Source organism: Cyphellophora attinorum (assembly GCF_001299255.1).
Source record: "Cyphellophora attinorum strain CBS 131958 chromosome Unknown Contig8, whole genome shotgun sequence".
Classification (NCBI taxonomy): Eukaryota; Fungi; Ascomycota; class Eurotiomycetes; order Chaetothyriales; family Cyphellophoraceae; genus Cyphellophora; species Cyphellophora attinorum.
Genome location: NW_017253236.1, coordinates 220,461 through 245,289, shown reverse-complemented (window position 1 = coordinate 245,289; position 24,829 = coordinate 220,461). Strand labels below are relative to the sequence as shown.

The 24,829-nt window shown below is 53.5% G+C and overlaps 11 protein-coding genes across 11 annotated transcripts; 6 read left to right on the top strand and 5 right to left on the bottom strand.

Moving 5' to 3' along the window:
- Window positions 1-1,426: 1,426 nt before the first annotated feature.
- Window positions 1,427-4,556, top strand: AB675_5376 (Isobutyryl-CoA dehydrogenase, mitochondrial; the record flags this gene model as incomplete). Its single annotated transcript, XM_018145583.1, has 5 exons — window positions 1,427-1,666; window positions 1,718-1,908; window positions 1,957-2,256; window positions 3,198-3,216; window positions 3,303-4,556. The coding sequence occupies 5 exons, from the start codon at window positions 1,427-1,429 to the stop codon at window positions 4,554-4,556; spliced, it is 2,004 nt and encodes a 667-aa protein (XP_018002011.1).
- A 1,334-nt stretch (window positions 4,557-5,890) lies between these two features.
- AB675_5375 (uncharacterized protein) lies at window positions 5,891-7,150 on the top strand (the record flags this gene model as incomplete). Its single annotated transcript, XM_018145582.1, has 1 exon — window positions 5,891-7,150. One exon carries the CDS (start codon window positions 5,891-5,893, stop codon window positions 7,148-7,150), a length of 1,260 nt encoding a protein of 419 aa, XP_018002013.1.
- Window positions 7,151-8,042: 892 nt separating this feature from the next.
- On the bottom strand, window positions 8,043-8,519 carry AB675_5374 (uncharacterized protein; the record flags this gene model as incomplete). Its single annotated transcript, XM_018145581.1, has 2 exons — window positions 8,043-8,343; window positions 8,407-8,519. The coding sequence occupies 2 exons, from the start codon at window positions 8,517-8,519 to the stop codon at window positions 8,043-8,045; spliced, it is 414 nt and encodes a 137-aa protein (XP_018002064.1).
- A 1,749-nt stretch (window positions 8,520-10,268) lies between these two features.
- On the top strand, window positions 10,269-12,812 carry AB675_5373 (Endochitinase 33; the record flags this gene model as incomplete). The annotated part of the gene is made up of 4 exons (XM_018145580.1): window positions 10,269-10,674; window positions 10,727-10,877; window positions 10,926-11,388; window positions 11,877-12,812. The coding sequence occupies 4 exons, from the start codon at window positions 10,269-10,271 to the stop codon at window positions 12,810-12,812; spliced, it is 1,956 nt and encodes a 651-aa protein (XP_018001782.1).
- Window positions 12,813-13,292: 480 nt separating this feature from the next.
- Window positions 13,293-14,492, top strand: AB675_5372 (Carnitinyl-CoA dehydratase; the record flags this gene model as incomplete). Its single annotated transcript, XM_018145579.1, has 3 exons — window positions 13,293-13,409; window positions 13,464-13,957; window positions 14,051-14,492. 3 exons carry the CDS (start codon window positions 13,293-13,295, stop codon window positions 14,490-14,492), a joined length of 1,053 nt encoding a protein of 350 aa, XP_018002019.1.
- A 503-nt stretch (window positions 14,493-14,995) lies between these two features.
- On the bottom strand, window positions 14,996-15,598 carry AB675_5371 (Acetoacetyl-CoA synthetase; the record flags this gene model as incomplete). The annotated part of the gene is made up of 1 exon (XM_018145578.1): window positions 14,996-15,598. The coding sequence occupies one exon, from the start codon at window positions 15,596-15,598 to the stop codon at window positions 14,996-14,998; it is 603 nt and encodes a 200-aa protein (XP_018001981.1).
- Window positions 15,599-15,640: 42 nt separating this feature from the next.
- AB675_5370 (Acetoacetyl-CoA synthetase) lies at window positions 15,641-17,126 on the bottom strand (the record flags this gene model as incomplete). The annotated part of the gene is made up of 3 exons (XM_018145577.1): window positions 15,641-16,021; window positions 16,075-16,103; window positions 16,151-17,126. 3 exons carry the CDS (start codon window positions 17,124-17,126, stop codon window positions 15,641-15,643), a joined length of 1,386 nt encoding a protein of 461 aa, XP_018001789.1.
- A 492-nt stretch (window positions 17,127-17,618) lies between these two features.
- Window positions 17,619-18,418, top strand: AB675_5369 (Bacilysin biosynthesis oxido BacC; the record flags this gene model as incomplete). The annotated part of the gene is made up of 2 exons (XM_018145575.1): window positions 17,619-18,345; window positions 18,396-18,418. The coding sequence occupies 2 exons, from the start codon at window positions 17,619-17,621 to the stop codon at window positions 18,416-18,418; spliced, it is 750 nt and encodes a 249-aa protein (XP_018002046.1).
- A 22-nt stretch (window positions 18,419-18,440) lies between these two features.
- On the bottom strand, window positions 18,441-19,437 carry AB675_5368 (uncharacterized protein; the record flags this gene model as incomplete). Its single annotated transcript, XM_018145574.1, has 3 exons — window positions 18,441-18,901; window positions 18,940-19,335; window positions 19,386-19,437. 3 exons carry the CDS (start codon window positions 19,435-19,437, stop codon window positions 18,441-18,443), a joined length of 909 nt encoding a protein of 302 aa, XP_018002073.1.
- A 793-nt stretch (window positions 19,438-20,230) lies between these two features.
- On the bottom strand, window positions 20,231-22,728 carry AB675_5367 (putative phosphoketolase; the record flags this gene model as incomplete). The annotated part of the gene is made up of 3 exons (XM_018145573.1): window positions 20,231-20,295; window positions 20,347-21,898; window positions 21,943-22,728. The coding sequence occupies 3 exons, from the start codon at window positions 22,726-22,728 to the stop codon at window positions 20,231-20,233; spliced, it is 2,403 nt and encodes an 800-aa protein (XP_018002131.1).
- A 697-nt stretch (window positions 22,729-23,425) lies between these two features.
- Window positions 23,426-24,649, top strand: AB675_5366 (putative acetate kinase; the record flags this gene model as incomplete). Its single annotated transcript, XM_018145572.1, has 1 exon — window positions 23,426-24,649. One exon carries the CDS (start codon window positions 23,426-23,428, stop codon window positions 24,647-24,649), a length of 1,224 nt encoding a protein of 407 aa, XP_018002052.1.
- Window positions 24,650-24,829: the final 180 nt, after the last annotated feature.

The window sequence follows — 24,829 nt, the reverse complement described above, 5'->3', positions numbered from 1 at the left end:
GCCTATAATGCCGTTGACTAGTACAGGATAGTCCAAGGAGTTGAAGCTGTAGATGCAGACAGTGTCGCCGTTCTTCAGCCCAAGGGTCCGAAAGCCGGCTGCTAGTTTACGGATTGCTGTGCGACATTGCTTCGCAGTCCAGTGTCTGGTAGGATCATTCGCATCGATGTAAATTGGCCGGTCTTGATCGAAGCTAGGCTTATCGAAATACCATGACAGGATATCTTTTGTGCAAATACTGGAAACAGCGTGTCAATCGGGCTTCAGTGGAGAGGATCCGTTCAATCATACTCGACATGTTGTTCAGGCAGAAACGGCATTCTCGAGTCTCGGAAGGTAATGTTTACTATCGAAACGTCGAATGACTGAGACAATAGGTGATGTACTTACGCGCTCTGTCGATGAACATTGGGATGGCCCAAAACAGGCACATTCGTCCCATATACGTCATTCGCGTTGAATCTCCAGCATTTAAGACCTAGGCTAAGAACTCGGGGACGCTTTGTTCCCCTCGGTTATATCTTTGCACAGTCATTGACACGCTGGACCATGATGAAGCACTCTTTGAGGGCAGACACCCGACGCATGGGTACAAACAACTTTAAGATCGATGCACACCAACAAGTTTCGGCAGATTCTCTCTGTCAACGCATACGAGCACTATTTTATCCCAGCGCTTGCTTGCATGCAGACTGAGGCGTCTTTGTCTCGGACAATTCTTACACGAGGAGTGACCTAGACCGTTGAACGACGACGATGGCAGCGACAGTGCCATTTAGCGAACCTCCCTGGCTTTGCGGCATTCCATCGCCTTACTACAATGATTCCCACCGAGTATGGCAGCGGTATTGTCGCGAGTTCATTGACCAACACTTCACGCCACATGCTCTCGACTGGGAGCGGGAAGGCAAGGTGCCTACTGAGATCTATGGTATGGTACCAGGACAGCAGGGCATCCTACAGCAACACCTTTTGACACTTCCCAGATCTTTTCGCCAAACATAACATGCTGGTGCCAAATCTACCCGCACCTTTACCAGGGCAGGTGCTTAAGAAACTTGGGATCCACAACATTGGGCCATTGAAGGTAGATGACTTTGACTATATGCATTTCCTGATCTACAGCTCGGAGATGATACGATGTGGACTTATGGGACCCGTCACTGCTGTTACAACCGGATTCGCGTACGGCGTTCCACCGATATTACACTTCGGCGATCGGCAACTACAGGCCAGGGTTCTTCCAGACATTTTTACTGGGAGGACTAGAATATGCATTGCAATTACCGAGCCGGATGCTGGGTCAGATGTACGGCAACGGACTTGTGTTATTTCTCTGGCTGATGGAATATCAGGTTGCTAATGTCCAAACCACGGCAGAAAAGACGGAAGACGGTCGCCATTACATTGTGAACGGAACCAAAAAATGGATTACGAATGGGCTTTGGAGCGACTACGCTCGATGTGTGTCAGGACGGGGGGACCGGGACCTGCAGGTTTGAGTGTGCTGCTTGTTCCGCTCAAGAATCAGCAAGGAGTCAGTATGCGGAAAATGACTACGAGTGGTGGAACAGCCAGCGGGAGCACATACATTGAGCTCGAGGACGTGAAGGTTCCGGTAGAGAACTTGTTAGGTAGGGAAGGTCAAGGTATGAGATACATTATGGTAATATCTCTGTTGTCCTGTCGCCGTAGAGGTCTCTGATCGTTGATACAGACCAACTTCAACCACGAGCGCTTGAATATTGCCATCCTTGTGGCGACTCAAGCTCGTGTTGCCTTGTCTCTGGCTTTCGAGTGGGTCATGAAGCGGGAAGCCTTCGGACAGCCACTAATTATGCAGCCTGTTGTTCGTCACAGGCTTGCGAAGGCCGGAGCTGAGTTGGAGTCCTTGTGGGCTTGGATTGAGTAAGTGTTGTGCACACTGTTCTCAATCCAGACTAACGTTCTCGTAAGATCGTTCGCATACCAGATGTCCCGCATGAACAAGCGGGATGCAGACGCAAAGCTCGGCGGGTCGACGGCTCTCGCCAAGGCAAGAGCAGGCCTTGTACTTAACGAATGCGCTCAATGCGCTCAACTACTGTTTGGAGGTAATGGCTATACCGAATCTGGACAGGGGGAAGTCATATCAAGAATCGCTCGTGAGATTGCGGGCGCGAGAGTCCCTGGAGGAAGTGAGGATGTCCTTTTCGATTTGGCTATCAGGGAGCTGTACAAGCATTACCGCCGTGCGACTCAGGCAAAGGCGAAGATGTAGTCCTGCTTGATGGTTTATTGTCTACACAATGTTAACCACATGCAGCGGGTGTTCGGAGTGCTTGGCAAGAGCTCTCCACACTGAGCTCAAATCAACCGCTCTTCCCCACAATGAGACGACCTGGAAGTGACCGGTCTGCCTTCGATGTTACTTATCCATAACCAGGATAAAGATCTCTCAATGCTGCGACGATTGCAGCTAAACAATTTTGCCCTTGACATTGGTGTCTCGAAGGATCATGTCATCGTGCATCTTCACAGCTTCGGCGCCCGCCGACACCGGCGGTAAAGCTATCCCGCCCTTGTGACGATGTCTCTTCGCCTGCCATCATCTGAGATTGTTGCACCAACTTTAACATGTGCACGACCGCAGACTATTTATCGAAGCTATGGCTGGTCATTATCGAGACATAAGGTTCTCTTGAAACTTGCAGAAGCTTCAAAGACGGCACCGTCGTCGTTGATATGAGCCGCTGCAAGTTGTACAAGCTTTCCGCCCCAAATCTCGTTCAGATCAGCCTCCACCAACCGGAAATCTCGGTCCCCTGAATGTGGAATTTCTAGGCGCGTTAACTAGGATTCAGGCCTGCTAGCTGTGCCACGCGAAGGGCCGAATCTGAAGCGGTGCCACAACGTTCGCTCATGTCGCAGGCCGAGTTGCAAGCACGGCCCAGGCGATACAACATGAGCGTCGATCAGGCCGGTCGCTGTGACGGCTTCCGATCAACTGCGCTTTTCTGCTCTTTTTCGCGATATGTGGAATTGTGAATTGAACGCCGTTCCCTGTTCTCACGTTCGTTCTTGAGTCGATGAGCAGGAGACAGCGATGCGGTCCCTTTTACACGGTCTGCTGCTGGCATCGGCGGCCGTAGCGCAGAGTAGCGGAAGTTCGTGGTAACAGTACTACGCAAGGCGCAATTGCTGATTTTTGATCACAGGTTCTTCGTGTACACCGAGGTCATTTAATACCACTATCGGCCTTCGGTTCGATGTGAAGGCATGTCTGAACTCGTCAGAGTCCGCGCCCGGCTAACACACCACAGTGCGACATCAATGCCGCCTACTCAGATATCGGCAATTCCGTCATGGACGATCTCGATACCTGCATGAATGCATGCGCCGAGAAAGGATCGGACGAAGACACGGACCCTTGTCAAGCGGTGGCCTGGAATGTGGCAGGGAGCAGATGCTACTTGAAGGGAAGAGGAATAACAGCACAGAACACGACAAAATCCGTGGGAACCATAATGGCGTTTTCGGACCCGACAGTATGGGCGAATGCCAAGGGCGGCTGTGGCTACAACAACAATTCAATTGTAACAAACACAAGAGAACAGCAGTTTCAAGTACTGTGCGATACACGGTATAAAGGCGATAACTATGATTCTACGATCCGCGCCAGCTATCCGGCCAAGCACACCGAAACTCTCGAGGAATGCCTGGAATACTGCTCTGATGGGGACCCATTCTGTTGGGGTGTACTCTTCAGTCCTACAATGGAAGGGGGCTACCGCAATTGTTGGGCCAAAAATGCTAATGCAACCCTTCACAAAGGAACATGGGTCCCGCAGACAAACCAGATCACTGCTTACGCTTACGAGGCAATCAACACGACCTGCGCCGGCTCGTCTTACACGACTCCTAGTGGTGCCGTATTCAACACAAGCTGTGATCATACCGGAGACTCGCCTGATCTACAGCGAGTTCATGCGGACAGCTTCGAGCACTGCCAAGATCTGTGTGCCGACTACAAGCCGGACAGCGGCAATGCGGCTTGTAAGGGAGTTGTTTACCAGCCAAGCGCTCGTGACGGCTGGCTAAATTGCTATCTGAAGTATGGCCTTACCAACATCACCGCTCAAGGCGAATGGCATACCGCTGTCCTAGCTTCCAGTTCATCCGACACAGGATCATCGTCCTCGTCAAGTAAGGCTTGGATCGCAGGACCTGTAGTTGGAGGTATTGCGATCATCGCCATCATTGCTGGTGTCTTGTTCTGGCGCCGGAGGCGATCAAGGCGAAACTACCCTCAGCAGTCTTCACAGGAGCGGGTGGAATCCGAGCCTTTCAAGCAGCAGTATCCACTTCAGGACAATCATGCTCAGCACAATAGCGACGGAAGTCCCTTTTTGAGCCCTTCCGCGGGCGGCGACAGCTACTATCCGCCAGCCAAGTACGATTATGCGCCACCAACGTCACGCCAGACAGGCCCGGCGGAAATGAGCACAGGCTCGACGATGGAAGCTGCCGAGCTTCCCACGGGCCAAGGACCGCGACACGAGCTGCCCACTTCATGAGTTCATGCCTAATTCACCCATTAGCGCAAGGTCGAGTTTCTCTGCCTATGGAAGCGATGAGATCCTCCAGCCAAAATCTACTTCCAAGCATCGCGAGCGGCGTTCATTCATAGCATTTTCTGCAGCGTTTCAGCGTTTTAGTCGACGACCCAACAGCAAGCGAGTGCTGTTATACATAAGTCGCAGCGGCAAGGACAACATATTGACCCAGTCCATCACGAATGAATCCAATCAGTGCTTTGCCAAGTGCGAGATCCGCTACACTGTCTCTGAATCGATGATTAGCCCAGACAAGACTTGCTGAGCGCTTGCTCGTGGTTCTGGGCCGAATCTTCGAAGTTTGTATAGTGCCATCCATCTGGAAACCCCAGCTCGGACAGGCTGACAGGAGCGGTCTTGGAAGATCGACCTGATCCGAGTTTACAAGCCCACCATAAATCTTGCAGAATACAGTTGCAACTAGCGCTCAGCAACAAGGCAAACGCTTGTCAGACACCAAACACGAGCCTCACATTGTCACAAACTTGGTAGGTGTTGTACCTCTCAGACCGTCGAACATGACCTGCGCCAGAGCCTTCCATTGCAACTCCCAACCCTCTTGACCGCGACCGCAGACATCGCTGATCTCAAGGAGCTTTGCTTCGCTGGCAATAACCTCGTATCTCGTCGACGCGCGGTCAGATGCCGTTTTGTATATCATGACACCATCTCCCCCAGGACGATTTTTCTTTCTCGCCGGGCTCTTCAGCCACGTCTGACGACCCTGCAGCTATTTGGGTGACAGAATGACCTCGAGTGTCCCTGCGCATAGGGCACACAGGCGACCATGCTACAACAATGCAAGTGCAATGGACAGATCGCTGGTTCACAGGGCAAGTGCATTTCTGGCACTTGCCTTCACGTCTACTTAGTGCCAAGCGTGCTTTTACCTCCACAATATCACTTGTTCACCTGGCCACGAAAGCCAAGTGAAGCATTCAACAACCTTTCAGGCAAACGCGTCTGATGGCTGCCACTATAAGTATATCGCAAGTATCCACTCGGGAGATGTTTTGGACATCTCAAACCATGCTTCGCCGACAGCTGTCCCTCCTTCTCTGCGCGTCAGATCTGGTTGGTGTCATCGGCTGCGATCGTATTGACATCCACAAGCAGCGTCATTGTCTGCATTGGCTCACGCGTACGTAAGCAACCGAAGGCATCCTCCTCGTATTCAGCGCAAGGTACAGCCAGAACCGAATTGGGACGAGAAACACGAGTTGGTCAGGCCGGACCATTCCCGGTCGTCGATCAAGAGTGCCCGACGGGCTCAAGCGATCTTCGGGCATTACAACATGTCAAAAAGGGCGCCATCAGGTCAGCCCGGCTGGGAAGATCAACCCACGGCGCAACACACAATGTCCTCCACATACAGCAACGGATCTCCCATAGGTGATGACAGTGGCTTCGAGAGTGAAGACCAGTATCTATACCTCGATGATGGTAGTGCAAGACACCCTCCATTGGAGGATGTCAACGGGAAGGTCATCATCACAGAGGAAGACGTCGAAGCTTTGAGGAAGAGACTGAAGAAGCTCAAGGCTGCAGAGCGAGATCAAGCCGCCCAGGCTGCTGACGAAGCGAGCGATGAAGCTGTATTCGAAGACGACAATGTCAGTGCCTATCAGGAAGACGATATCGACGTTCAGACGAAGAAGGCTGCTCCGGACTCCTTGTCACAGGGAGACTACTTCGCCTTCGATCCCAACGGCACGAGCGTTGCCAGCAGTCACGAAACCTCCCAGCGCTTCCCATCCCCTCTCCTCCCGAGTTTCGACAACAGCAACAGCTACTCGCCGTTACCTACACTTCCACCAAGACGAACATCGTCAGCGGTGATCTCCTCTCGAAAGTCATCAGTCACAGGCCACTACAGACGGTATTCGAAATCGCCTTCATGGTCACACATTGACCGCATCCTCTCGCCAAACGATCTCGAGATATATAACACCATCGAGTCCCAGCGGAGACGTCGTCTTACACTAGACAGCAGAGACCAGCAGCCCGACAATGTTCGAGAGCTGGGTATCCCTGTTAAGTTCGACGTCCATATCAAGATCTTGGTTAACAGTCGGCCACTGTTCGTATGTGACTGGGACACCGAGACCGAAACCGTTCGCGCACGTCGCATCATACTGGAGAGCTACAAGTACATGAGCTATGCTCCGTTGGAAACTCTCGTCCACGAGCAGTGTACTGACTTGTGGCGCGAAGCCCAGCAGATCATTGCTGGGAGCGACTCAGACGATGACGATATGCTGTTACCATCTCGAAAGCCCGTCGAGGTGAACAGTGCACTGTGGAGCGAGGACGACGGCGAGTGCACGTGGACTGGACCAGACGAGCTCGATCTCACGGGTGGTCGCGCACTGCTCAAGCTCCAAGAGGATGGCTCCTGCGCTGATATGACCATTGCACGGACGATCTTATACGGCAACGAGGCTAAGAACTTGAAGGAGCTACGATACGAAGAATGGTGGAAGAGAATCGTCGACGATGGTGTCCTGGCCAGATACTGCGTTGAGTTCACGATCGACATGGTGCTCAAGGTCTGAGGAGACGGAGCAATATGTGGGCACGTGCAACACGAGCTGTATGAGGAAAGACTGGAGCAAAGCTGAGGCGTTTGGGCAGGGTATAGACACTTTCTCACAGTGAGCCGTGATCAGATAGACTGAAGGAGCGACAAGTGTCCGGTTGGACATGGCTTTGAATGAGATCACCCGTTGCTTTGGTACGACTCCCAACCCCGCCAAGAGTAAGCCACGCTTCGCCGACTTAGTGTACATTTTCCCGCGGACGATTCCCTCTTCGCCTGTACTGCGTAGATGGCTAGACAACATACACGAGGCTCAGGCAGTACGTCATGGCGCAGTGACTGCAGACAGACTGCCGTAATTGCTTTGTCGTTGAGAAATTCCTGCATGCTACCTTGTGCATACAAATCTAAGGTACAAAGTGATGGACCGCCTCATACAGACCTCGACAGCTGGAAACACAATTCGAGCTTTGGATCGTTCTGCTCCCTGTCTCGCGAACATGTCCTTGTGTCCTGGTAATACGATCCCACCTGTGGAGAGCCAGGTGTCGTTAAGGCTGAAGCCCGAAGGGTGCCCGTGGAAGGTTGTGTACCTGTCAGCCCCGTACTTGATGCTTCAGATCCTTCTTAGTCATGGTTCTCGCTTACTTTCCGGTTAGGCAACGGTAGACCAATCAAGTTCGCTTCCCCGTAACGGCAATAGTGATGATCGTCGGTCAACATGGGCAATGAACCGAGGCGCATGTGCTGACAACGGGTCGGTTTGGCTGCTTGCCAACAGATTTACGACACAGAGAATAATTGTGCTGAGCCAAGAAACTGACGGATCAGTGGTGCCATGATCGTTGAAATACGGCGTTGAAATACGGAGCGCTATCTCTGCGCTGATGTGAATGTGTTGTGTCTTGCTAGCCGTCTGACAGAGCTGAGTAGTCGTTGCCGCCGTGCTTCCGTGTCTGCTTCCTTTCGCGGGCCTTGCGCCACCTAATAATGGTGTATGCGAGCAGAAAGGCCAACACACAAAAGTAGAACGGCCCGATGAACACGATTGCGAGGAACCAGGCGTACGGGTTGCCCCGTTGAAGTTCATCGATGAACCGGTCGATGCCATGGAGCTCTTCGTAGTCGATAGTGGTGTTGTTCGGCGGCATGACAGATGGTTGAACCTCCTCGATGGGCGAGGTGTGGATTTTGATGGATGCGGTCTTGCTGATGCGAAATGATGATTAGATGAGAAGGAGCAAGAGCAATTCTGCTGGATGTTGACTGTACGTGGTTGTCGCTCGAGTCAGATTAGGTTTGGTGCGACGAAGACTCAGCCTCAGCGGTAAAGGATGGTTTCCTTCGTCGCCTTGCGAGGCAGAAACGCTGAGGAGGCCGAGCATATCATTGCAGTCCCTGCTACCGCAGTGATTAATCTATCGCCACCGGCGGGACGCTGGTGTCTTCAGTCTGTTCTCAAGCATCGACCGAACGGGCAGTAATGGATGCGAGAAGGAACGCCTGGGAACGCTATGCACTTACGATAGCCATCGACGTGTCTCGACATGACTCGTACGCCGAGAAGCGGGACTTGCGCCACGGTCAATATTAAGAGCAACACCCAACAGTAAATTGCCGTGTTTGGTAGTGGCTCGAGTCCGGTCTTTGCGATTGCAGGTTTGCCTTGCAGCCTGACAGAGTGGTCGCCTTGTGGCTGAGGCTGTGCTCGACGCCAGGCAAAGTGCTAGGCATATATGCAGTACATTTAAATTGGTCTCGCTTGCGATGTCACATCGTCGGATGAGCCATATCGGTCACAGCAAGGCGGCAGCAACCGGGCAGTCGCAGTCGTCGGGCAATTGACCACATGTCGTTGCAATGCAAGCGTTGCACAATGGCGATGAACAACGATGGGCAACTCGTTGTTCGCACAAGTCCCTAGATGGTAGTCTCATGAACAGTGGACGAAATTTGATGACGGGTAAGATCCGAAAATTCTGCTGACTCATGTCTTGCGTTCCTGCCGCCAGGAACTTTTGATGAGGTCAAATCCATAGAAGAGTTCTTCTTGTTTTCATCTTATCGACCCCGCCGCGTGATATCCCCTTACAACCTTGTCGCAAGTTGCGACGCATCTGCGACCTCGATTTCGGCGTCTTGTCGCCTCATGGCTGCAAGGACAACCGATAGATTGCAACGCAGATCCGGCAGAGTTTTCGAGATGATCGTGGAGCAAACATGGGCTTTGACAGGTCTACGTCGTCATCTGGTATCGACTTGTGCCCATGCGAGCCATGTATCCCGCTCCGGCGCGTCAAGGTCGTAAGACCGTCCTTGTCGAAAAACCATCTTTCGAGTCCGTCGACCTCAGCCACGAATAGTCAGCTCAGGGGAAATGAGGTTCTGAAGTGTGGATCTTGGCGATGAAACCCCTGAGTTTACTTGCAGAAATTCGGAGCTAAAAGGCGAGTCAAGCTTTGCTCATCCAATGACTGAGCATTGTCCCGACATAAGCACCGGCAAGCGCGCCGCCACAAGGTCGCAAGTGCCGCAGCCAAAACGTCCGAACCTCTTTTGGTCATCCGCTTTTCTGCCGTTACTACCGCCAACTCTTCAGGAAATCAGCAAAGTCCATCATGCCATCTCTACTGGCTGCGAGAATGGGCGAGCACCCACTGACCACCTTTGGCGGGCAAAGCGCCAATCTGTTCGAGGCCTCAGGCACGAGAATAGGCCCTCGCCTAGCCTGGGCATTGAGCGAGCGAGCTTGACCGGGCCCGAACAGTGACTTCAACACCTCACAGCGAGGCCTCTCGTGATGCCTAATCCAGAGTGTGGACTACAATCGACCCCTGTTCGCATCTTCGGCAGAATCTTGGGTCCCAGATTGCCTCGGAAAGGTCAAACACCATGCCACACTCCGCTGTAACCGTTGGAGCGGGTACTCACGCCCACTGCGGCTGACCAACATGATACATGTACTTTCTCATCCCCTCCGCCTGCGAGGCGTTTGACCTCACTTCTGCATTTTGATCCTACCATCAGTCACTCTCTTCCATTTGCGGGCTTTCCAGCTTCGCGTTCAGTCTTTCGACTTTGGGGTACTTTGTTGACCCATCCATTCATTTTTTGTTATTCTAATTCTAGTCAAAATGCACGCTTTTACTTTTACCGCCAGCGTTCTGGCATCCACTCTCTTTTCCGTCGCAACTGCAGCACCGAATGGACCACCTCAGAGTGGTGCCCCCAGCGGGCTCGTGACGACTTATTATGGACAGAATGGTCAGGATGTCGATTTCGCGGCTCTGTGTGAAGACCCAAGCGTCGACATCGTTCCGCTTGCGTTTGTCACCTACTTCCCGAAGGAGAATGATGCCAATGGATACTGCAAGATGAACTTCGCCAATAACGCTTGGGCGTCAGAATTCTGGACAAACCCCGTAACTGGAGTCACATATCCGGACGTGTTCGACAACATGCACACCTTCACAGGCGTCATCCAAAAGTGCCAAGCCAACGGCAAGAAGGTGCTGATATCGCTGGGTGGTGACCCAAGATGTATGGATTCGCATTCGAAACGACGCGAGTGGAAAGGCTAACACGATTGCAGACAGCGATGTATCGCTCACGAGCAACACGCATGCCGAACAGGTCGCTGTACAGCTGTGGAGGATGTTTGGTCCCGTGCAACAGGGTGTTGTTATTCCTCGTCCGTTCGGCAACAGTGTCATCGACGGAGTCGACTTCGATGTTGAGGGAACGTGAGTAATGCATCGCACGACGCTCGATCTTTGCTGACGATTCTGTAGACAAGCCGGACCGTACCATCCTCACCTGGCTACCTCGTTCAAGGCATTGTTCGCACAGGATACGAGCAAACAATACTACCTGAGCGCGGCGCCCCAGTGCCCTACCACCGATGGTCTGATCCCAACCATTCAGACTGGTGTCTTCGACTACGTTAACGTCCAGTTCTACAACAACTACTGTGGCGTCTCCACCTTCGGTACCAGCAACGACCAGTTCACTCCATCATTCAATGCTTGGTCTAAGCTCTTGCTACCATACCCGAACACCAAGCTCTTCGTGGGCATGCCTGCTGGCCCTGGAGCCACCGATGCCGGCGACTACGGACAAAGTCAATTGATTGACATAAGCAAGGTAGAGCCCATCCTCAAGTCTGTCGCCAAGACTTCCAACTTTGGTGGTGCCATGCTGTGGGACTACTATCTTGCTGCGAAGAATGGCGGCTGGCAAACGGCCTGCAAGAAGGTTCTTGGCGGATGGCCACCGAAGACAACCACCACAACAACCACCACAACTACCAAGACGACGACCTCGTCCAAGTATGTCATTCCTACCACGACCACCACGACTACCAAGACGACCACCACCTCCAAGACCACCACTACTACCTCCAAATATGTCATTCCCACCACGACAACTACCACTACCACCACGAAGCCCACTACCACTACTACCACCACCACGAAACCCACTACCACTACTACCACCACCACGAAACCCACTACCACTACCACGAAGTCCATGACCACGACCACTTCGACCACTACTACTAAGAATGTTCAATCTTCCAGCACTACTTCTACCACTTCTCCCACAACGACAACCACGACGACTTGGCCTGTCAAGGATACTACAACTACAACGACCACCACCGCGCCAGTCAAAGACACCACGACAAGCACGACTACAAAAGAGACTACAACAACGACCTACACTAGCTCAGCCTCTGCCAGCACTACCTGGGCCGACGTCTACTTCTCGACCACAACCACGACAACTGCGCCCGTCAAGGACACTACCACCACGAGCTCCGCCTCGTCTGCCAGCACTACTTGGCTGATGTCGACTTCTCAACCACGACCACGACAACTGCGCCCGTCAAGGACACTACCACCACGAGCTCCGCCTCGACTTCTGCCAGCACGACTTGGGCTGACGTCGACTTCTCAACCACCACGACGACAACTGCGCCTGTCAAGGACACCACGACCATCAGCTCCTCTTCAATCTACACCAGCGCGACTTGGGGCGATATTGATTTCTCAACAACAACGACCACGACTGCGCCAGTCAAGGAGACCACAACCACTGTCTCCTCCTCAAGCAGCTGGGCGGACTACTGGGGCGATGAGACCACCAAGCCAGTTGAGGGCGGCGAGAAGACAACCACGACTACTGCCAGCACCACGACCACCACTAAGCCCGTCGAAGGCGGACAATTCTACACATGGTCTGACTACACGTCTGCGTCAACAATGACGACCACTGCGCCGGTCGAGGGTAGCGAGAAGCCAACTTGGTCCGACGCTTACGTCTCGACTACTACTACTAGTGGCAAGCCCGTAGAGCCGACCGAGAGCAGCTCGACCGAGTACATCTGGAGCGATGTCCCAGCCAGCGCATCCACTAAGTATGTCACCGTCACCGAAGATGCCTACGTCACCAGCTGTGACTGCACGCCTGAGGACACCCCAATGACTTCGATTGAGGTCAAGCCTACGCCACCAGCTTCTCCTACCACCATCGCTACAAAGCCTGTGAGCGACTTCACCGGCGTCAAGCCTCCCGTCGCAACATTCACAGGCGCGGCTGCGCAACAGAGTCTGTCGGGCACGATGCTGAGCGTCGGTGTTTGCGTTGCGGTTGCTGTCGCAGGTCTCTTCTTGTAAAGTCTGAGCAGAGTCCGAAAGAGGTGGGCAAAGAGAAGGATTTACGACCTTGCATGCGAGAAATTACATTCGCACACATCTGTACCCAGAGCGCGCATAGCATTTACCATTCACTGTATAGTAGCCCAGTTTTATACCCAGTCCAATGGAGAGGGCAGCCGGCTTCGAACCGGAAAGAGGAGCACTGTCTATGACGAGTGATCTATACGTGCAGGATCTAGTATATAGCTAGTAAGCGAGCGATCGATCATGAGGTGCCACAATAAGCCTCCACTGTTTTCGACGTCAGAGTTCCTGCATTTTAACATGACAACTAGCACTTGTAGCATGATATTCCGCTTCGGAAATCGTTACTTGTGCTTGCTATCTTCGCTACGTTTAGCGACACTCGGGACAAGCGATTGATTACAAAGGTTGCGGTGTTCACGCCGATGAGCAGAGCTTCAAGTGTGACAGGATATGAATTGATAGAATAGCAACATGTCTACTGAGGTTGATAAGGTCCTTGGCTCGAAAGGCAAAATCGATGCCTCGGCTTTGAAGCTAGGATATGTCATCGACGTGCCAAGAGACTTGTACATATCCATCTTATCCCTCGTACATGCTCCAGAATCGCCCACGGTCATAAAGCTCTGACAGCGACTCAAATAGGACGCCACCACCCTCACAAGCAGACCGAGACCAGGAGCTAACTCCATAGCTCGCCTGGCCAGCGACTATATCAACATGGCGCCCCTCCCGCCCGGACACAACCCGCCCCTGGTAACAGACGTCGACATCACCTTCCCAACTCCCCAGATCCTCCTCGCAACCATCAACCGCCCGAAGAAGCTCAACGCAATAGACTACCCGCTCGCGCACCAACTCTCCCGCCTGTGGGACTGGTATGATGCGCATCCTTCCCTTCGGTGCGCCATTCTCACCGGCACCGGAACCAAGGCTTTCTGCGCGGGCTCGGATCTTCTGGCCATCGAGCGGGGCCAGAAGCTCAAGGAGGAAGGAAAGGTAGGACAGGAGGAGTTGTGGAAGTATGACATGCCCGAGAGCGGGTTTGGGGGGATGTCGAGGCGGAAGGGGAAGAAGCCGATCTTGGCGGCCGTGAATGGGCTGGCGTTGGGTGGAGGGATGGAGATGGTGTTGAATTCGTAAGTCCACGATCCATGCTCCGCTCAGTAGGGAATCGTCGCCAGAACTGTCTCTTCCACGACAAAGCAAACTTGCTGACAACACATCAACAGCGACATAAGCGTTGCCTCACCAACTGCCTCATTCGGCCTTCCCGAAGCCACCGTTGGAGTCTACGCCTACGGAGGAGGCCTTCCGCGCCTCGTCCGCACCGTTGGCTTGCACGCCGCTTCCGACATCGCCCTCACCGGCCGTCGTGTCTCGGCTCAAGAGGCCTTCGACCTACGCATTGTCTCCCGCATCGCCAAGACACTAGAATCTGTTCTGGACGAGACGCTCGAGGTCGCGAAGCAGATCGCCAACATCTCGCCTGATGGCATCGTGGTGACGAGGGCGGCATTGCGAGAGGCTTGGGAAACGGCGAGTGTAGAGCGCGCTTTCCAATTAGTACATGAGAGATACTACGAGGATCTAATGAAGAGTCAGAACTCAAGGGAAGGGCTCGCGGCGTTCAGGGAGAAGAGGAAGGCGACATGGAGGGAGGCGAAGCTCTAGCTGGACGGTAGTGACTGATAACATGCTGCTTCATGCGCGAATGATATTGCTATGGTCTCGAGCAATTGAAAAGTGCGTGGAATTACCGAAGATCCATTGATGTCGTTGCTGCTTCTTGCATTATTTGGCATTTAGGGTGACAGACTCATCGCTGAGGCGAGTTCAATTTACCCCAACAATCGTACAACAAGCGATATATTGCCGAGAACGCAGAGGTGAAGAACCAGAATAGAGGGAGGGTGAAAGAAGCAGAATCAAAGCACTGAAAGTAAAAATGAAAAGCAGAATTGACACAACTAAGAAACTGATCTGACTTCATAGAGCGATTGATCTGATGCAGCGAAGCGACTGATCTAACGCAACAGAGCGAGTGATCTGACGCGACAGAGAGAGTGACTTGACGTAGCGCAGAGACTGATTAGTTGTCGCAGAGAGACTCATCGGACGCAACGGTAACATACCCAGCAGTAACCAGATGTACTGCGGCATTCTGACGACGATGATCACAGCTTGGCTTTCACCTTTCCACCGCCATGATTCTTTGCCATCTTCTCAACCTCGAAATACGGCAGAAAGTCCTCCAACACATCTCTTTCCTCAGCGGTGAATTTCCTCTTCCCGAAGGCCTTCTCTCCCTCCGAAATGACAGCTTTCAGCGGAATCTCAAGCCGCTTTCCGTTAACATTATACGGGATCCTCCTCGCGGCAAATACGAAGTTCGGCACATGCCGCCTACTCAGATCCGTGGCAATCGCATCCTTGATTCCCTTCACCAGATCCTCGCGCACCGTCATTTCCTCGCCTGGCAATTGCAAGAACAGCAGCACTCGCTCACTTTGATCCCTCTCATGCCGCTGCTGCGCTACGCAAATCGCATCCAAGAACTTCCCCTTGAAATGCCGCTCCAGCACAGCGTAGATATCGCCACTGCCAAATCTGATCCCAGATGGGTTCAGTACCCCGTCGCTGCGGCCCGTGATCACAATGCCCTTCGTTTCTGGGTTGACATACGCAAAGTCTCCGTGCGTCCAGACATGCGGAAAGCCCTCAAAGTACGCTGCCTTGTACTTCTTCCCTTCTGGATCGTTGAGAAACATAGCTGGCATGTTGGGAAATGGCTTCTTGCAGACCAGCTCACCGCTCTCGCCCTAGGGAGCGGACTTGCCCTCGGGCGTGAAAATGTCGACGTCCATGCCCAGGCACTTTGCAGCGTTCTCGCCCGCGTACACGGGTAGTGTCTGACTGCCATGGACAAAGTTGCCGCACAGCTCAGTACCGCCGGACGTGGAGATTTGGCAGGGGTGAGAGCCGAAGGAGGATACGATCCATTGCGACAAGGAGGCCGTGAGGAGGGCGCCGGCGGACGGGATCTTGTCGACCTTCTGGGTGTAGGGCTTCGCGTCGACGCCGGCCTTCTGTAGTTCTGCGAAGTAGCGTGGGCCGGCGCCGAAGGAGGTCACGCCTGCGGCGAGGACTGCTTGTAGACACTTCTCGGGCGTTGGGTAGAATGGAGAGCCATCGTAAAGCACCTGCAAATCACCTGTCAGAGATCATGGTGGGTCGACCTAGAATACCTACTCACAATCTGCGCGCCCGTAAATAGGGCTCCGACTTTGCCTCGTCAGTATGTGTCACTCTCCTCGGACCCGGGCACTTACTCATGATATTCCACAGCGTCCAGCCAATGCCAGCATAATGATAATGCACACTCCCTGGCCCATGATCATAGTTTAGTATATGCTCCTTCATCCCATTCACCACCAAACCACCTTGTGAATGCACAATCCCTTTCGGTGTTCCAGTCGTCCCGCTTGAGAACATGACCACAAACGGTGTATGAAAAGGTAACTGCTCAAATACCGACTTCCTGCCCTTTGCTCGCTTTAGGAACTCCGCCATCGACGTCCAACCCTCCGGCACTCTCCCCTCCGTGGTACCAACAATCTCCGCCCCCTCCGCCTTCTCGCTCTCCTCCCAAGCCTTCCTCACTCGCTCCGCAATATCATGCTCCTTCCCATTGTACACATACCTGCTCTCCGCAAACAACAGCCTCGGCTTCAACAGCCCCACCCGATCCATAAGCACCCTCTCACCAGCATCCGTTGCGAAGCTCGAGAAAATACACCCAATACTCGCCGCCGCGAGTAACAAGCAAAGACTCTTAACCGTACTTCCCCCAATAACAACAATCACGTCCCCTTGCTTCAATCCACTCTCTCGCATCGCATCCGCGTACACCCTCGTCCGCTCCCGCAACCCATCCCAAGTAACCTCCTCACCTTGCCGGCCCAACCGGATATCCTCCTCCGTCAACGCCTTCACCGCGAGACCATTACCAATACCGCCGCCAAGCAAGTTCTCTGCGTAGTTCAGTCGGCTCCCCTTGTAGAACTCGGGGAATTCATCGATCCGCAGACTTTCATCTACACCCAAGATTGGCTGTCGGGATGCTTTGATGGGCAGGAAGCGCCATAATGAGAGCCAGAAGTCGTTGGGGCGGGTGACGGAGAAGTGCTGCAGGGCGTGGTAGTCGGTGAGGATCAGGCTGAACTCGGTGTTCAGACTGGTGCGATAGGTGTCGAGTTGGGTGTGCAGGGTGGGGGAGGGCGTGTAGATTGGTAGTTGGCCAGGCATGGTGCTTTGCGTGTCGTCCTACCTGTTGTATGTGGGCGAAACTACCTGCTTCACCACTGTTGATGCCTTGCGTTAGCGTCTCCATACGATATTGGACAGCTATCATCTCTGGACGCTTTCAGAGGCCTTGAAGCATTCGCGACGTTGTACTGTATGACGACATGGTGAAAACACCGAGGAAGTCAGGTCACGAAACTTTCCGCTCGAGCGAAGCCGTCTGCCACGGTCGATGTGTTGAGGTTTGCATTGAAGACAATGATTCCAGCACCACGCAGCACTGACGGCGTTGTCTGTAAACACGAAGCGTGTGTCTGTCCCATCGAGGTTGTTGACCACCATCGCAACGCTCGACTACGCCCTGCACACGACGCAATGATTCTCCAAGGGGCATATGTCGCCATTGCGGGGCAGACCTCAAGTTGTAGACATACAAAGCCGTAAGCCGAGCGGCTTTCTCCCAAACGATGCCCACAACATACTCTCTAAACGATCATGGCCGCCTCTCGTGACAAGTTGGTAGACAAGCAAGTGGTGGTCGTCGGCGGATCTTCAGGCATCGGCTATGGCGCCGCCCTAGCCCTACTCGAACACGGCGCCCACGTAACAATCATCTCCTCATCTCAATCCAAAGTAGACGCCATCACCGCCAAAGTCCAAAACGCCAAACTGAAAGGCCACGTCGGCAACGTCCGCGATGAGGCAGCCTTTACACAACTCTTGCTCTCTCTCGCCCCAATCGACCACCTCATCTTCAGCGGCGTCGACAAAATCATCCGCGGCCCCATCGCCGACGCTAACTTCGACGAGTGCCGCCACCTCTTCGGCGTCAAGTTCTGGGGTTCAGCAGTCTGCGGCAAAGCCGCCGCAAAGCACGACATCATTCGCCCCGGCGGCTCACTAACCCTCACCTCCGGCACTGGCGGCGTGGATCCCGGCGTGACAGCAAGTATTGGCGGGGCGCTGAACGCTGGCCTGTTCACGATGACCAGGGGCTTGGCGCAGGAGTTGAAGGAGAAGAAGATCAGGGTCAATTGTGTGGTGCCAGGTATCGTTGCGACGGAGCTGTGGGATAAAATGGGAATGGAGGACCAAGAAACGAAGCTGAAGAAGATGGGTGATGCCTTGCCGGTGGGCTTTTGTGGTACGCCAGAGCATATTGCTGAGGCGTATTTGTATGCTGTGAGGGCTGACTATGCTACTGGGTCTTTGATCACGATTGGTAAGATGACTCGTTCGACTTCGTTATGAATGGAGTGCTAACGAATCCAGATGGCGGTGGCTCCTTGCATTGAACTTATACAGTCCGATGGGCGGCTACAACTCCTCAAACAATGCTCTCGCATTCCCAAAATCCAGCCCATCCCTCCTCTCCGCGTCCGCCTCAAACCTCTCCCACTGCCCTGTGAAGTACTCAATTCCTCTCCTCGGCGCGTTCGGAAAGTCCGTCCCAAACAACACATGCCCCGGCTTAGCAAACTTGAACAAAAGCCCCAGCGTGAACTCATTCGAGCTAATGGCAGTATCATAGTAGAACTCCCTCGCCTCCGCCAACAACTCCTCCGTGGACTTCCCCACGGTGAACGGCGTGTGCGGAAGCATGCCCGCGGCGCGCATGAAGGTGTACGGCATGGTGCCGCCGGCGTGGGAGAGGATGATTTTGCAGTTTCGCACGGATGGCATGCGGTTTTGGGTGATCAAGTCCATGGCTGTGCGGCCGGTTTCTTGCGGGTAGTCGAACATTGGACCGGGAAGGTGTGGGTTGACGTGGGTCTTGTCTACGGGGGAGGTGGGGTGGATGAAGACAACAGCGGACCGGGCATTAAGTTCCTCCAAATTGGGACGAAGTCGGGGTGGCCGAGGTAGTGATTGTCGTCGCCGTAGCGGGTCATGAGGATGATGCCGGCGGCGTGGAAGGTGTCGAGGGCATAGCGGATCTCGGTGATGGCGAGTTCGGGCGCGAGGAGCGTTGGAACGGAGGCGAAGAAGCCGTAGTGCTCTGGATCGGACTTGACAATGGCTGCGCCGGCTTCATTCATCTGTCGGGCGAGAGCTGCTGCCTTCTCGGGGCTGCCTGCAATGTCGGGACCGGGAGCAGTGGCGGAGAGGTATGCTTTGGAGACGCCAACAGCGGCGCATAGCTCACGGTCTGCAGAGATAGTCCATTCTGGCACTGTCCATCCTGAGGGATCTCCGCTGGCTTCTTGCAGTGCTGTCATGCTCGTCAGTCGAAGACCGAGGGAGTATGTGATAGGACTCTACCTTTCGTGAAGACTTCTGGATAGTAGTGGTGATGGACATCGACGCGGCCCATGTTGGATGCTAGCTGTGAGTTGAGGATGGTCAGGATGGTGGGCACGTACACAGTTGTCGCATTGATGCCCTCAGGTCCTCTATCGCGACCATGGCACCGATGTATATCCTATGCATGATCATAAGGCGAAGGGTTTCACCTACCTGAGGCACTCGACGGTGACGATGTACCTCATACTGTTTGAGGCATCGCCAGAAATTCCTGCGAGATCTATCCGACGACCCTCCCCAGATCTAGGGCGCCTCGCGCCGTCGACCTCAACCCTATCGATCTGGGCGCTTCTCAACTCAGGGCGCCCTCTGTGTGTTATTGGGACGTACGGCATAGACGTGGACTTGCGGCCCTGACATGAACCAAAAAGCGGTCCCTTGCCACCCGTGTAGGCAGTTCGTAATTCACGCATTAGTGAGAATAAGGGTCTAAGACGGTGCTCGGGCTCGGGCTCGGATGTATACTTCCCGCGCCGTGCCTACATGGGGAACAAGTATTCACTAACAGTAAGGTGCTGTTGCCTTGCAAAGATAGTGAGGGAACGGTAGCTGCAGGGTCGAAAATGAGTGACCACAGGTGCATTCAAGGAAGGATAGCTCATTGGCTACGTCATCAAAAATGAGATTGCCATGGAAAGAATGCTGTGAATATATTTGCATAGGTGATGCCTCTTACGTCGTATACGTAAGAATCGTTCCTCTGGCAGCATACAGCAATTTAGGTCGGGAAGACTCTACAGGCCGAGACGTCCTGTGAGCCCTGATAGCTAGCAATACAGGAGTCCGCATCGGAAAGTTCTCCATCAGCCTTCCGACAGCGAAGCCGTGTCTATCTTTAGGTTGCCAACATCATTCAGATACTCTGGATCTGCATGATACGTTAGCTACTTCATCACCTTGGGAAATGAACACGACTTACCAGACTTATTCTCAACAATGTACTTCTTCGTCTCCGTGATGAGACCAGTGAGCGCACTGGTGAGCTCGTGTAACCTCAACTGCACCTTCTCATTGTGCTTGGCAGCTCCCTTCACAGCCTGAATGGCAACATGGAATCGAGAGGTATGATTGAGCAAGAGCATGTCGAATGGCGTGGTTGTTGTCCCTTCTTCATCGTAGGAAGCGATCGAGATTCGCTGAGTATCCGGTCGGCCGAATAGTAGGCCTCTGATCTCGTTCTTGTACCCGTGATAGTTGACATGGATAGGCCTGTCTGCTGTGAACAGCGAGCAGAATGCCTCGTCATCTAGACCATGGGGATGCAGCGAGTTGGATTCAAGCACCAGGAGGTCTGTCACATTGACCACGCGAACTCGCAATTCGGGAACGTTTCTCCTCAGCCAATCTGCCGCAGCCACGACCTCGAAAGTAAGCTCCGTTCCGATGCCGACAAGTACGACATCTGGTCTTAAGCCGCTATCAGTCGAAAACTGTTTCCACACGGATGCTCCAGCTCTGCAATGTGCATCTGCCTCTTCCGGCGATAGGAACACGGCAGTGGGCTGTTTCGCTCCAACCATTAAATTGACGTAGCCCGTGGAGTTGAGGCAGTGGGCCATTGTGGAAAGGAATGTGTTGGAGTCTGGTGGTAGGTAGACTCTGGCCGCGCTGGACTTTAGATTGAGGACTGCTCCAATGAAAGAAGGGTTCTGGTGCGAGAAGCCGTTGTGCTCCTGTCGCCAGGCTGTGCTTGTCTCAAGGTAATTGATGCTGGACAGCTTTGTCCGCCACGGCATTTCACGAAGCACTTTAGTGAATTTCGCATACTGCACCATCATGGAATGGACAATGTCGAGGAAGGCCTCATACGACGGGAACAATGCGGTTCGTCCAGTCAGGGTATATCCTTGCATGAAGCCTTGACATTGATGCTCGCTCAGTGTTTCGATCAGACGCCCACCTTGGCCCCAGGAGTACTGATCCCACTGCATGTTGCGGCCAGTGCTATTCAGTACGGCATCCAGCTTGTTGGACTCGAACTCGTCTGGTGAGAAGATTCTGAATGTCTTTGGGTTGTCCTTCACCACCTGCTCCAAGTAATTGCCGATCGTCTTCATTGATGAAGCCGAGGAGCCTTTCTTGACCTCAAATTTGCGCCAATCGGGTATCGATAGTGCATAATGAGTCATGTAAGATTCAGGCTTCTGACCGAGCAGACGCTGAGATTTGGTTGGCAAGATCGACTTGACTTCATCAACGACATCGCCATCCTCCTTGAACAACTCCTTTGGCTTGTAGGACTCCAGCCAGGTTTGCAGATCGCGAAGCTCGTCCGGCTCGCTCTTGGCTGCGGCAAGTGGCACTTGGTGGGCATGGAATGACCCTTCGACAAATTGACCATGGACCTTCTTCGGACCGGACCAGCCTTTCGGCGTCCGGAGAATCAGTATAGGCCATCGAGGCTTGCGAATAGGTTTGCCCTCTCGAGCCGCCTTCTGAATCCTTCGTATCTCCGAGACAGCCACTGCATGCTGTTATGCAGATCAGCATCGATATCATCCAGATCATCGACTACACGAGGCTGATATCCGTAGCCAGTCATTAACGCCGCCATCTCCTTGTCGTCCATGCATCCGAAGATTGTGCGCTCGCTGATTTTGAAACCATTGACGTGAATGATGGGCAGAACGGCACCGGACTCAGCTGGATCCAGATACTTAATTGAGTGAAATGCTGTGGCAGTCGGTCCAGTTTCGGATTCGCCGTCGCCGATTATACAGCAAGCGATCAAATCTGGGTTGTCCATGACGGCGCCGAATGACACAGACAAGGCATAGCCAAGCTCGCCACCTTCGTGAATGGATCCAGGGGTCTCTGCATTGATGTGCGAGGGAAAGCCGCCAGTAGTACTGAAGCCAGTGATCAAGCTCTTCAGTCCTTTGGCGTCTCGGCCACACTCGGCATAAAACTTCCCGAGAGAGCCCTCCAGCCACAGGTTTGCTAGAATTGAAGGTGCTCCATGACCTGGGCCGACAACGTAGATCATGTCGAGATCCTGTTCCTTGATGAGGTAGTTCAGATGAGAGTACAACAGGGTCAAGCCGGGGCATGTCCCCCAATGACCCAGCAGGCGTGGCTTGATGTCTTCGAATTTGAGGTCGCGTTCGAGATAAACATTATCTCGCAGGAAGATCATTGCTGCAGCAATGTAGTTGGCGGCACGTCGGTACTTCTGCAGTGCTTGATTGGCCTTCTCTGGCAGACTTGGCTTCTCAAGCTTGACGAGGAGGTCTGAGACATGGTCGGGAACATGTGATGGCGCTGGCGGCGGATTAGGACGGTCAATGATCTCGCCTGGCATGGCGGCGACACTGGTAGGTTGGTTCGATTATGATAATATGATCAAGCTCCGAATTCTGGATATGGGGGTTTCGAGGTAGGTCTTCTGTGGCTTGTTTTCGACACGGCGGTAGAGTGCTAGGCAAAACTTCGTGTATCTTTCATGATCAGGCGAGTCTGCGTTTAGGATCGAGCTCTTCCGAACTGATGTGCTTTTGTACAACACTCACTAAATATGTGACGCAGAGTCTGATCACTGGTGCAGTGGGTTCGGAGGTTTATGGAAATGACGACCAAGTAAGTTTGGTCGCCACCCTTGCCGACTTCCTTGACGCACGTGAAGATAAGGTGTTTCGATTCTTGTGGAAAGAAAGACCGCGAGACTCAATGAGTTAGATTAGGGTGACGGCATTTTCTTTTTCTTCAAACGCACAGCAGCACCTTCCAATTGCGCATTCAGAGACCATGATGAATCCATACGGGCGCGCAGAAAATATATGAGATGCTTACCACAGAGTTGTGCCCTCACTCACGAGAGTTTCGTGCCCTGCAGGTAGCGCATGAGACTTCCGGCTTCCGGAAGACGCGGTGACAGCTCGCTCAAAATCATTGCCTATGACGTTTCGTTGACGCGGGTCCCACGGCGGAATGAAGAGGGATCAAAGTCACCCGCGCCGCCAGCCTGAGTAGCCGTGGGCTCGATAACGCCGTGCAACGCCATGGCGCACCTGATTCTCTCAATCAATGCCGGCAGCAGCAGTCTCAAGTGTGGTCTCTACCGAAGCTCTGAGGACAAAAGGACATTGAGCCTCTTGGCCAAGGCCGAAGTCTCCGCGATTGGTCAGAAGGGCTCGAGCATCAAATACAACAAACAGTCGAGGGAGATCTCGGTCGACGACCACGCCGCGGCATTCGAGCACGTCTTGAAGAGTTTCACTGCCGACAAAGACGTGGATGTCAAAACCGGCGACGACATCGAATACGCATGCCACCGCGTCGTGCAAGGCGGCTCCTTCCGCGACGATGAACTGATCACACGAGAGACCTTCCACAAGATCGAGGCCCTCTCCGATCTAGCACCCCTTCACAATGCCAGTGCCGTCTCCCTAATGCGAGCGTGTCACGAGCAGCTGCCCAAAGTCACCAATGTTGCGTGTTTCGACAGCTCCTTTCACTCATCAATGCCAGATCATGTGAAGTCTTACGCCATTGATCCCAAGATTGCCAAGGAGAAAGGTCTCCGAAAATACGGCTTCCATGGTCTGAGCTACAGCTATATCCTCCGGCAGGTCTCCGGTTACCTCCACAAACAACCCTCAGAAACCAGCATCATAGCCCTGCATCTCGGCAGCGGGGCCTCAGCATGTGCCATCAAGAACGGCAAATCAATCGACACAACCATGGGCCTGACACCAGTCTCCGGTCTCCCCGGCGCAACACGCAGCGGGGACATTGACCCGAGCTTGGTCTTCCACTACACATCCGAAGCCTCAAAGCTGAGCCCTTCCAGCACCAAGGATCTGCATATCTCGACCGCTGAGGAGATCTTGAATAAGAAGTCTGGCTGGAAGGCTTTAACGGGAACGACGAACTTCGCTGAGATCGCGGATCCGAATGCGCCGGAGACACACAAGCTCGCGCTGGATATGTTCGTGGATCGGATCGTTGGGTTTATTGGCTCGTACTATGTCAAGCTGGGTGGGGAGGTTGATGCGTTGGTATTTGCGGGCGGCATTGGGGAGAAGAGCGCGTATTTGCGGGAACTGGTGACGAGGCAGTGCGAATGTCTTGGTTTCCAGATCGACAAGGGTCTCAACGAGGGCGTGTCTGGCGATGACGTTGTCACTAGCATTGGATCCTCAGACTCGGGGAAGCGGACCTTAGTGGTGGCTACTGACGAAGACTACGAAATGGCGCTGCGGACGATGCTGCACCCAAAATGAGTCTGAGGCGTTTGGCTATTTCTGAGCTGCCACGATGAGATGCGGAATCCGCGTCTACGCCGTGGGAACGGACGCGCTATTCGCTTCGGTGAGGGAACGGTTGGGCAGGAGCCATAACATGGTAAAGCCGTGACAGCCTGAGCTGATACCCAGCGCAGTTCTGGGAGATGGTCGACCAGC